Below are 11,039 nucleotides of genomic sequence, written 5' to 3'. Positions count from 1 at the left end.
GAGTAGGCGGGCCTTGGCAGTCAGTTGCTGTGGGTGGTTGTCCCAACATCTCTTTCCCTGCAACTGAGAGAGCTCAGGTGTGGTGAGGTAGGCTCCAACTAGTTTTGACCGTGCTCTAGTAAAACCTGATGCAGGATGATGAAGAAGAGTTGTTTTTATACCCCGCTTTTCTCTACCTTAAAAAGACTCAAACCAGTTTACAGTCACCTTCCCCTCCCCCCAACAGACACCTTGTGAGACAGGTGGGGCTGAGAGAGTTCAGAGAGAACTGTGACTGGCCCAAAGTCACCCAGTAGGCTTCATGTGGAGGAGTGGGGAAACCAACCCGGTTCATCAGATTGGAGTCCCCCACTGCTAACCACTACACCACACTGGCTCTCTGGATGATCCTGCACTTACTTGATTTATTTATTCGGGATTATTTCTCAGAAGAACTGTCTTTGTAAATAATGTTGTTTGCTTCAACCTTTCCTCACTCGGTGCTTTCTAATCTGTACAGTTACCAGGCGCTTAAAGTCTATCAAGAACATCCAGAAAATAACCAAGTCCATGAAGATGGTGTCAGCTGCAAAGTATTCCCGGGCGGAGCGAGAGTTAAAGCCTGCGAGAGTTTACGGAGTAGGGGCACTGGGTAAGGGGAGCCTCCTCTGCGAAGGCTGCCAGTTGGAGCACAGACTTTTTAAATCCCATGCTTGTAGGACAAAGAAGTAAGCAAAACTGAAGAGACCTTTATGTACTCTTCCAACTCTGATTCTATGAAACAGGTCTTGTTGGAACTAACACTGCCAAGTTTGCCAGAGACCACCATATTTTGCCAGTTGCTGGGCATCATTTTGGGCTGAAGGTTCCCCCCCTTTTCTAGCTCTCTACGATAAAAAAGTATTTCACACAACGCATAGTTAAATTGTGGAACTCCCTGCCCCAGGATGCGGTGATGGCTGCCAACTTGGAAGGCTTGAAGAGGGGAGTGGACATGTTCATGGAGGAGAGGGCTATCCATGGCTACTAGTAAAAATGAATAGTAGTCATGATGCATACCTATTCTCTCCAGAATCAGAGGAGCATGCCCATTATATTAGGTGCTGTGGAGCACAGGCAGGATAATGCTGCTGCAGTCGTCTTGTTTGTGGGCTTCCTAGAGGCACCTGGTTGGCCACTGTGTGAACAGACTGCTGAACTTGATGGGCCTTGGTCTGATCCAGCATGGCCTTTCTTATGTTCTTATACCTGTTCTCTCCAGGCTCAGAGGAGCATGCCTATTATATTAGGTGCTGTGGAACACAGGCAGGACAATGCTGCTGCAGTCTTGTTTGTGGGCTTCCTAGAAGCACCTGGTTGGCCACTGTGTGAACAGACTGCTGGGCTTGATGGACCTTAGCCTGATCCAGCATGGCCTTTCTTATGTTCTTATGGGTCTTGCCGGAACAAATGCTGCCACATTTGTCGGAGTCCATCATCTTTTGCCGGTTTCTAGGCGTCATTTTGGGCTGAAGGTTTTCCCTCTCCCCGCCTCCCCTCTTTTTTCAGCTCTCTATGAGAAGGCTGAAATCAAGCCAGCGGAAGACAAGAAGAAGCACCTTCTCATCGGGGTGTCCTCCGACCGTGGGCTTTGTGGGGCTATCCACACGTCGGTGGCTAAAAACATCAAGAGTCAGATTTCAACTCTTACGAAGGCGGGCAAGGAAGTCATGGTGGTCGGCGTGGGCGACAAGCTCAGGGGCATTCTGCAAAGGTAACGTGATCATAAGAGCCCTGTGTTTGCATCCAAAACGCGTTACCATTTTGAGTTAACAGAACCATTTCCGAGGAAGGGGGCTGAGGAGCTGCTTGATATGTTCAGGATTGAGGTGTAAGGCGGTAGTGGTCGCTGGATGACTGCTGAAAGGACGTCTTGGGCAGTACCCGAGACACAATACACTCCAATCGCTCTTGTATGGAAGGAGATGATGTATCTTTAGCGTTTCCCAGTTTGTGTCCCACACTCCCTCTGAGGAGCCTGGGGGTAGTCAGACCAAATGAGAACGACTGCCCGCAGGTCACCCAGTGAGATTTATGTCTGCGTGGGGATTTGAATCTGGGTCTCCCAGGTCCACGTTCAGTCTTCTGTGTGTTGCAGTGTATTAGAAATTGAAATGATATGAGCAACAGAAGGCAAATACACCACGTGTTGCAGCGGCAGGGAGCTCTCACCTGTTCTCTCTCCCCATGCATGCAGCAATCACTTGGGGGTTGTTGCATCTAGAAGGGTCTCTTTCCTTTATGCAGCGTGAAAGGAGCGCTTCCGTGTGCCGAGAGTCTCAGATGACAAAGAGGAGCAGCCACTTCTCAGAAGCCATCTGCTTCTTCTGCCTGGCAAGAGAGAGCTGCCTCCCCTGGCATGGGGGTGGGGCACGCAAAGAGGATCCTTTCTGAGAGAGCCAGCATGGTGTAGTGGTTAAGAGCGGTGGTTTGGAGCAGTGGACTCTGATTTGGAGAACCGGGTTTGATTCCCCACTCCTCCACATAAATGGCGGAGGCTAATTGGGTGAACTGGATTTTTTCCTCACTCCACATGAAGCCAGCTGGGTGACCTTGGGCAAGTTACAGTTCTATTAAGAGCTTTCTCAGCCCCACCTACCTCACAGGGTGTCTGTTGTATGGAGGGGAAGGGAAGGTGATTGTAAGCCGGTTTGAGTCTCCCTTAAGTGGTAGAGAAAGTCGGCATATAAAAACCAACTCTTCTTCTTCTTCTGTGAGAGGCTTCTGAGTCAAATAATGAGTAATTGGCTGGGAGTGACAGCAGTCTTGAGTGTCCTGGTCACAGTGGCCAGTGTTTTATGCTCTTGTAGAAACTGGGCAGTGGAATCTTGCCCCTCAGTGGCAGAAAGTGCCATCGAGTCACAGCTGGCTTACAGAGACCCCATAGGGTTTTCAAGTCAAGAGACATACAGAGGTGGTTTGCCATTGGCTGCATCGTGATCCTGGCCTTCCTTGGTGGTCTCCCATCCAAGTACTAACCAGGGCCGACCCTGCTTAGTTTCCAAGATCTGAGGAAATTCTTTTTTCTGTAAGAGTTGTTTGACAGTGGAATCAGCTTCCTAAGGAGGTGGCGAGCTCCCCCTCACTGGCAGTCTTTAAGCAGAGGCTGGACAAGCACTTCTCAGGGATGCTCTAGGGCCAGGCTGACCCTGCATTAAGCAGGGGGTTGGACTAGATGGCCTGTATGGCACCTTCCAACTCTATGATTCTGTAAGACCAGGCTCACGTGAGCCATCTAGATCACAGCTCTTGCCTCCTGCCTGGGTCTACATCGCTCAGAGCCTTAAATAAACAGAAATATTATGAAGATATTGGTAATATTGTGAAGTCTGGCTTTTTCAGCCTGGGTGGCACGGCTGTGTCCAGAGGGGGCGGCTTGATCACCAGCTGCAGCCTCATTACGCCTCTGCTGCATTTGCAGAGTTCCCTAGAATCCTTTTTCTTCCAGCCCTGTTCTGTGTATGTGCTAGAACAGGGGTTTCAGACATATGGCCCGTGGGCCAGATCCAGTCCCTTGAGAGCTCCTATCTGGCCCGTGAGGCAGCCACCCCTCCACACACACACCCCAGTCCCAGTCTGGGCTGGCAAGGCCTGGCCTGAGCAAGTGACATTTATGTCACATCTGGCACTTGTAACAAATGAGTTCGACACCCCTGTGCTAGAATGATCCTGTCAAGGCTTCGGGAGGGGCGGGGGAGTGAAGGGAGTGGAGTCCTGATGTGTGTGTGAGGGACTGTCTTTATGCACCAGCTCACTTTCATTCTAGGACGCACGGCAGTAACTTCTTGTTGAGCTTCAAAGAAGTCGGAAGAAAGCCCCCCACTTTCGGAGACGCTTCCATCATCGCCTTGGAGCTGCTGAACTCTGGATACGAGTTTGACGAGGGATCAGTCATCTTCAATCGGTTCAGGCAAGGGAAATGAGGAAGCTCTTCTAAAGCATGATGCTCGCGGTGGGAGGATTCAGCGTAGGCCAGGTTGGCGGGCAAGGAACGTGAGTCGAACTTGATGACGGGCAAGGATTGGAGCTCTTTGAGCCGGTCAGGACCGCTGCCTAGCAGAAGACAGGGTTTCAGAGGAGCAGACGGGTATTTGCCGGTCCAGGCCTTAAGAGCCATATTCGCATCTTCTCAAAATGAATCCACAAAGTTTAGGTTAAAGGAAAAGGAAGTCCCATTTAAAGCGTAGTATTCTATTGCATTATCTCTTATGGTGCCCCTGATGATTGTGGGATATACTCCAGTACACTGATCACAGAGAGCCGGAACTGCACACAGTATTTCTAGGGCTAGTATTACAGATTTATATAAATCACATTGAAATACTTGTACTTTATTTTCAGTCCCCCTTCTTTAAACATTCCTCTTTCTAGCACTGTTTCACTCAATTTAGACTCTAATTTATTTTAAGAGTGCTTATCCCAGTTCCTGCGTTTTTCCAACCAATTTTTACCGTCACCAGTTTAAGGAGATTCTTTTGGAGTTCTTCCCAATTTGTGGGTATTATTGTAACTGATTTAAAAATGTTCACCCCACATTTCAGGACAGACACTCACGACGTCATAAAACTGCAATAAAATATTTAAAATTGAATTAAACAATCGGTAACATTAAAAAGATAAAGGAAGTCCCCTGTTGAAGCACCGGGTCATTCCTGACCCATGGGGTGACGTCACATCCCGACGTTTACTAGGCAGACTACGTTTACGGGGTGGTTTGCTAGTGCCTATTCCAGTCAACTACACTTAACCCCCAGCTAGCTGGGTACTCATTTTACCAACCTGGGAAAGATGGAAGGCAGAGTCAACCTTGAGCCAGCAGAAGATTCTTTTGGAGCTCTTCCCAATTTGCGGGCGTTATCGTAACTGATTTAAAAATGTTCACCCTGCTTTTCAGAGCAGAGGCTCGCAACATCATAAAAGTGCAATATAATGCAGCAATAAAATAATACAATTGGTAACGTTAAAAAGGTAGTCCCCTGTACAAGCACCGGGTCATTACTGACCAATGGGGTGACATCACATCCTGACGTTTACTAGGCAGACTGTGTTCACGGGGTGGTTTGCCATTGCCTTCCCCAGTCATCTATAATTTACAAAAATGGGCCAGTTGTGCCAAAGCCAGACATGTGTCAAGGTGACAGCTCAAAGAAGGGAGCGGAGTTGTGCTCTGTGGAGGTAGGCGAAGCCCAAGAAAGGACACCAGTGAGGGCAATGAAGCCCGGTGAGTGAGTACCAGTAAGGGCGATGGATGGACAGTGAATTGAGGGCAGCTAAGGACATCGCCTTCTAGCTGTATCTTCCTACAACAATAGAGTTGGAACGAAAATGGGTTTCTGTTCTAATTGTATTAAATCAAGGCCCGTAGCCTTTTAGGTATGTGTGCGTGTGAACACAAGTTTTTTCAGACCCTGCAGACGGGTTCTTCTGAGACAGTCCAAAGTTTAATAATAGCACTCCTTTTCCTGCAGGTCTGTTATCTCTTACAAGACAGACGAGAAACCGATCTATTCTCTTGAGACAGTTGCAGGTGCTGGTAAGTCCAGAGCTAGCACGTGGCCTTGTTTGGGAGTAAATACTTTTCAAGGGCATAATTGTATACCATTTCTTGCACTAAGTGGGTTGTGTGGGTTTTTTTTTTAATGTGCTGACTGCAGAATTCTAAACCTGATCTGTGTTCTGTGGGCGGAAAGCAGATTGTTTGAAATTGAAGCAATAAGGCAGAAGCAATAATCTTTTGCCTCTTTTTGTGATTTTAAAAAGGTACAGTTGCAGTTAAAGATATGGAAACGCTTCCAAAACATTCACCAAAGGTTGGAGTTGCAGTGATACAACTTAGAGACATGTCTTTATAAATGATCATGGAGAATGAGAGTTCCCAGAAGGTCTCTGCTGGCAAAAAACCAAAAGGACTAGGGCAGGTCAAACATAAGGCCTGCAGGCCACATCCGGCCCCTTGAGAGCTTTATTCCACGAGGCAGCCACCCCCTGCAGTCCTAATCTGGGCTGGCAAGGCATGGCCAGGCCTTACCCAGTGACATTTATGTCATATCCAGCCCTCGTAACAATTGAGTTTGACCCACCTGGACTAGGGACATAAAAGTTAGGGAGCATCTAGGGAGGAAAGGACAATCGAGTGCTTATTTTCCATCTACTTTTGTGTTTGAATCTCTGGTATTTTTTTTAGTTACTTACGTTATTTATAGTCCGTCTTTCTTACTGGGACTCAAGGTGGATTACATAGAGTGAGTCGGTACAATCAATACGACAGGACAGTCCATAAACAATGAAATAGGGTTAGGATTGTAGAAGTGTGGAACCAGCCAAAAATAATAAAAAAAAAGACCACAGGAGTTGCTTATGGTTGGAATGTGAAGGATCTCCTTTGAATGTCACTTAGGGCTGTTTAGCTTGGAAAGAAGGCGGCTAAGGGGAAGCTTGATGGATAAAATTATGCATAGTATGGAGAGAGTGGACAACGAAAAACTCCCAAGATCAGAGGAGCATGCCTATTATGTTAGGTGCTGTGGAACACAGGCAAGACAATGCTGCTGCAGGCGTCTTGTTTGTGGGCTTCCTAGAGGCACCTGGTTGGCCACTGTGTGAACAGACTGCTGGACGTGATGGGCCTTGGTCTGATCCAGCAGGGCCTTTCTTATGTTCTTATTGGTTGCTAATGCGGAATAATTTTGAAATTCACCCTTAGCTCAGTTTGAACTTTACTTTCTCCATCTAATTTTGCTTGTTTGTTTGTTTTTCTTCAAAACTGAGCTAACTTTCTCCTTCCTCGGTTGCTGTGCTTGCTTCCGCAGAAAGCATTAGCATCTATGATGACATCGATGCGGATGTGCTGCGGAACTACCAGGAATTTACGCTGGCCAACATCATCTTCTACTCCTTGAAAGAGTCCGCCACCAGTGAACAGAGTGCCAGGATGACCTCCATGGACAATGCCAGCAAAAACGCCTGTAAGAAACATTCGCGTAGCGTGCCCCGGGGCATCCTAGCAGCTGAGATGTGATGCAAAAATGTAAAAATCCAAGCATAGAATAAGTAAAGAGCCAGCATGGTGTAGTAGTTAAGAGGGATGGTTTGGAGTCGTGGATTCTGATCTGGAGAATCAGATTTGATTCCCCACTCCTACACATGAAACCAACTGGGTGACCTAGTCACAGTTCTCTTAGAGCTCTCAGCCCTACCTACCTCACAGGGTGTTTGTTGTGGGGAGGGGAAGGGAAGCTGATTGTCAGCCGGTTTGAGTCTGCCTTAAGTGGTAGAGAAAGTCGGCATATAAAAACCAACTCTTCTTCAGTACTGGCTCAAAGAGACACCTTGGGTCTAGCTTTGAGAGGCATGGTTCCATCCAAGGAAAACACGTTTTTATCCCACCCTTCTTCCAAGAAATTGCAGTGCCCCGTGTGGAGTTCCTCTTTTCTATAGCAGCTCTCTGAGAAGGTTAAGATGAGGGAGAACGAGCCTAGGCCCAACGAATAGATTTGAGGCTGGGTCTCTTGAGTCCCTGTGTAGCCCCATGGCACAGAGTGGTAAGCTGCAGTACTGCAGTCCAAGCTCTGCTCAGTCATGACTCGAGTTCGATCCTGACTGAAGTCGGTTTCAGGTAGCTTACTCAAGGTTGACTGAGCCTTCCATCCTAATGAGATTGGTAAAATGAATACACAGCTTGTTCGGGGTAAAGGGAAGATGACTGGGAAAGGCAATGGCAAACCACCTGGTAAACAAAGTCTGCCTAGTAAACGTTGTGATGTGAGATTACCCCATGGGTCAGTAATGACCTGGTGCTTGCACAGGGGACTGCCTTGACCTTAAGAGCCCCGTGGTGCAGAGTGGTAAACGCCAGTACTGTAGTCGAAGCTCTGCTCACGACCTGAGTTCGATCCTGATGGAAGTTGGTTTCAGGTAGACTCAAGGTCGACTCAGCCTCCCATCCTTCCAAGGTGGGTAAAATGAGTACCCAGCTTGCTGGGGATAAAGTGTAGACAACTGGGGAAGGCATTGGCAAACCTCCCCGTAAACATAGTCTGCCTAGTAAACGTCATGATATTACGTTACCCCATGGGTCAGTAATGACCCAGTGCTTGCTCAGGGGACTACCTTTGTGGGGTCTGAGCCCCTCAGCCGGTACCCTGCGATCGACCCCCGACGTCCAGTCTTGCGGTAGCGGAGTTTCCTCGGCCTCAGACCACTCAGCCGGGGAATTAGAACTCTCTTCCCTATCTGAGTCCGCCAGGATTGTAGGCTGGTCACCACCAGCCCGTCCTGACTATCCTCTTCAGCCTCCACTCCACAAACCTTTTTAAGGATTTCCTCCCCCCTCCCTGGCTCCACCCCTTTCCGAGCCTATAAGGCCTTCTCCCTCCCCCATCTTCTGGGGCCAATCAGGTTGGCAAGCACCGTCCTCGGCCCCGTCCCCACCTGGCTCTCGCCCGGCCGCGACTCAGCTGGCTGTCTGGCGTGGTTTCTGCTGCCGGCTCCTGCCGTGCCCCGTCCCCCTCTCGGGCCCCGGGGAGTTGGGCGCGGCGCATCCCTCCACGCTCTCCTTCTGGCCCCTGCTCTGGCTGCCTGCCTGTGGAGGGAAGAGGAGGGGCACATGAGATGTCACGGCGGCTCGGCAGCTGGGGCCGGCGCCATCCCCCCCCCGCCCTCTCGGATCCAGCCGCCTGGCCGTTTGGAACGCCAGGGTGCGCGTCCGAGCAACCCTGACCTCCGTTCCCCTGGAGGGCTGCGTCTTGACCGGCCTCCGGTCCGCTGGAGGGCCAGGTGAGTAGGGGGCCTGTGGAAAGGCCTGCAACCCCCGGGTCGGGGCCTGTCGCAGGACAACCTTTACCTCTTACCTCTTTAGTCCAATGCTCTAACCACTGTGCCACTCTGGCTGTTCCACCGGGGAGCTCTGATAAACTTGAATTTAGCCAAAACCATCTCTGACGTCTCTCATTTGATTCCAAGCTCAGGTCTGCAAACCTACATACGCTCACCTGGGGGGAAAGCCTGTTGCATGCAGTTGGTCTTACTTAGGAGTAAACATGCCTAAAATTTTACTATGAGTGTTGAAGAGTTTTCTTGTCTTAGTTCTTAGCAGCTTCAGCTGAAGAGTATTTTAATTCAAAGCCAATGAAATCTTGAAATTTTTCTGTTAAGATAGTTGTTAACCCACTTCCTGAGAAAATTCCGTATCATTCCAGAGGTGAATGCAAAATGCATCCCTCCCTCACACCATTCTCCTTACAACTAAGTTGCTCGGTTGGTAAATCAACCTGGCAGGGCCTGGACTAGGTTGTGCATGTCGGCCGGGCTCCAAACCTGCAAACAGGAGGGAAAAGGCCGCACCAGTAGGCAGGAGAAGACAAAGGAGAGCAAGGTTGAAGTTTATTTAGCTCTCCTAGATCCCGACTCGTTTCGCAATTTGCTTTGTCAGGTTATCTTCTACAGAAATTTCTTGGTTCCCACCTTGGACAACTGAATAATGAGAGGGAAGGCAGGAAGGGTTGCGTCAGTGCTTGACTTTTGTGGCCCTTTCTTGCATGCCCAGGGAAATGCCAATCGCCACTTTGGGGCCAGGAAGGAATTTTTCTCTAGGCCAGATTGGCCAGGGATCCTGGAGGTGTTTTTTCGCCATTTTCTGGGCATGGAGCAGGGGTCACTGGGGGTGTGGGAGGGAAATCATTGTGGATCTCCTACATTGTGCAGAGGGTTGGACTAGATGACCCTGGATGCCACTTCCAACTCTGATTCTATGAATGAGCAGGGCAGAGCTGGCTGGGTACCTGGATATAAAACAGCCATCTCTTCTGTGCTCTTTCCATTGTTCAAGTTGGGAACTGAGACATTTCTATAGAAGGTCCCCTGACGAAGCAAATTGCGAAACACGAAGGGATCTGGAAGAGCTAAATAAACTCTTCGTCCAAGTAATACCAATCTTTTGGTGGTCCCCGGCCCGAGGAATGTCTGGCTGGCCTCGACCAGGGCCAGGGCTTTTTCGGCCCTGGCCCCCGCCTGGTGGAATAGCCTCTCAAGTGAGACCAGGGCCCTGCGGGACATTAAAGAGTTCCGCAGGCCCTGTAAAACAGAGCTATTCCTCCAGGCTTATGGTTGAGGCCTACTACAGTTTCCTATATATGACTGCTGGCCTCCTGACCCTCACTGTTGTATCTTAATCCATCTGCTCGCCTAGTTAAAACTTTTTACTCCTAGAGGCGCCTAAGTTTTAGGATAATTAGGTTTTTTAAATAACTTTAGAGCTATTTTAAATGCTGTTTTATTGATTAAATGGGTAATTACTGTCCTGCAAGCCGCTCTGAGCCCGGTGTCGGCCGGGGAGAGCGGGGTATTAAATTGAAACAATAAATAAATATAAAATAAATAAACTCTTGCACCTTGCTCGCCTTTGTCCAAAGCAGCAAGCCAGGGAAGAATATGAATGTACAGAAATGAGCGACAGCTACATAGTTACTTGGGACATTCTGAAGCCCTGAGCCACAGAAGTCTCCTCCTGCGCAGCCATAATATGTTCTGTCGACAAGCAGGGATTTGCCAGCTTTGGTTCCCTGGTAGCCAAAATAGGTCTGTTGTCCTTGAGCAAAGAAACAGGTAATATAAAGAAATCCCCGATCCACTCTCTTCAACTCAATGGGCCAATGCTGTTGGTTGAGTTGCTGCCAGTATTCTTGGCCGCCTGAACTTGTCCTCCTCTTTTTCTAGCCGAGATAATTGACAAGCTGACTCTGCTGCTCAATCGCACCCGCCAAGCTGTCATCACCAAGGAGCTGATCGAGATCATCTCTGGGGCCGCCGCTCTGTAAGTATCTGTGACCTCTGCGAGGTTCTGATGGTTACGTTCACATCTTGTACCGTCCATGCAGTTGACTCGGAGAAGGAGCAATAGAGAGGGGCCTGTTGGATGCCGTGAATTCTGTTTTGCTTCAAAAGTACCTCTGATCAATGCATGACGCTACTGGGGTGGGGGTCATTAATTCCACACTGCCTGCAGAAGCTGCTGGCTCTCTCAA

At 49.0% G+C, this 11,039-nt stretch overlaps 1 protein-coding gene across 1 annotated transcript in view; it reads left to right on the top strand.

The window, feature by feature from the left end:
• The window catches only part of ATP5F1C (ATP synthase F1 subunit gamma), a 12,857-nt gene extending 2,025 nt beyond the window's left edge, over positions 1-10,832 (top strand). The window contains exons 3-8 of the mRNA XM_056847705.1: positions 500-631; positions 1,528-1,732; positions 3,785-3,928; positions 5,487-5,551; positions 6,828-6,983; positions 10,732-10,832. Coding sequence (XP_056703683.1) covers positions 500-631; positions 1,528-1,732; positions 3,785-3,928; positions 5,487-5,551; positions 6,828-6,983; positions 10,732-10,832 — 803 coding nt within the window. The remainder of the gene's footprint in view (positions 1-499; positions 632-1,527; positions 1,733-3,784; positions 3,929-5,486; positions 5,552-6,827; positions 6,984-10,731) is intronic.
• The last annotated feature ends 207 nt before the right edge of the window (positions 10,833-11,039 follow it).

Source organism: Euleptes europaea, chromosome 3 (genome assembly GCF_029931775.1).
Source record: "Euleptes europaea isolate rEulEur1 chromosome 3, rEulEur1.hap1, whole genome shotgun sequence".
NCBI classification, from domain to species: domain Eukaryota; kingdom Metazoa; phylum Chordata; class Lepidosauria; order Squamata; family Sphaerodactylidae; genus Euleptes; species Euleptes europaea.
The sequence above is the reverse complement of the archived record's forward strand: the minus strand, read 5'-3'. Positions and strand labels throughout refer to the sequence as shown.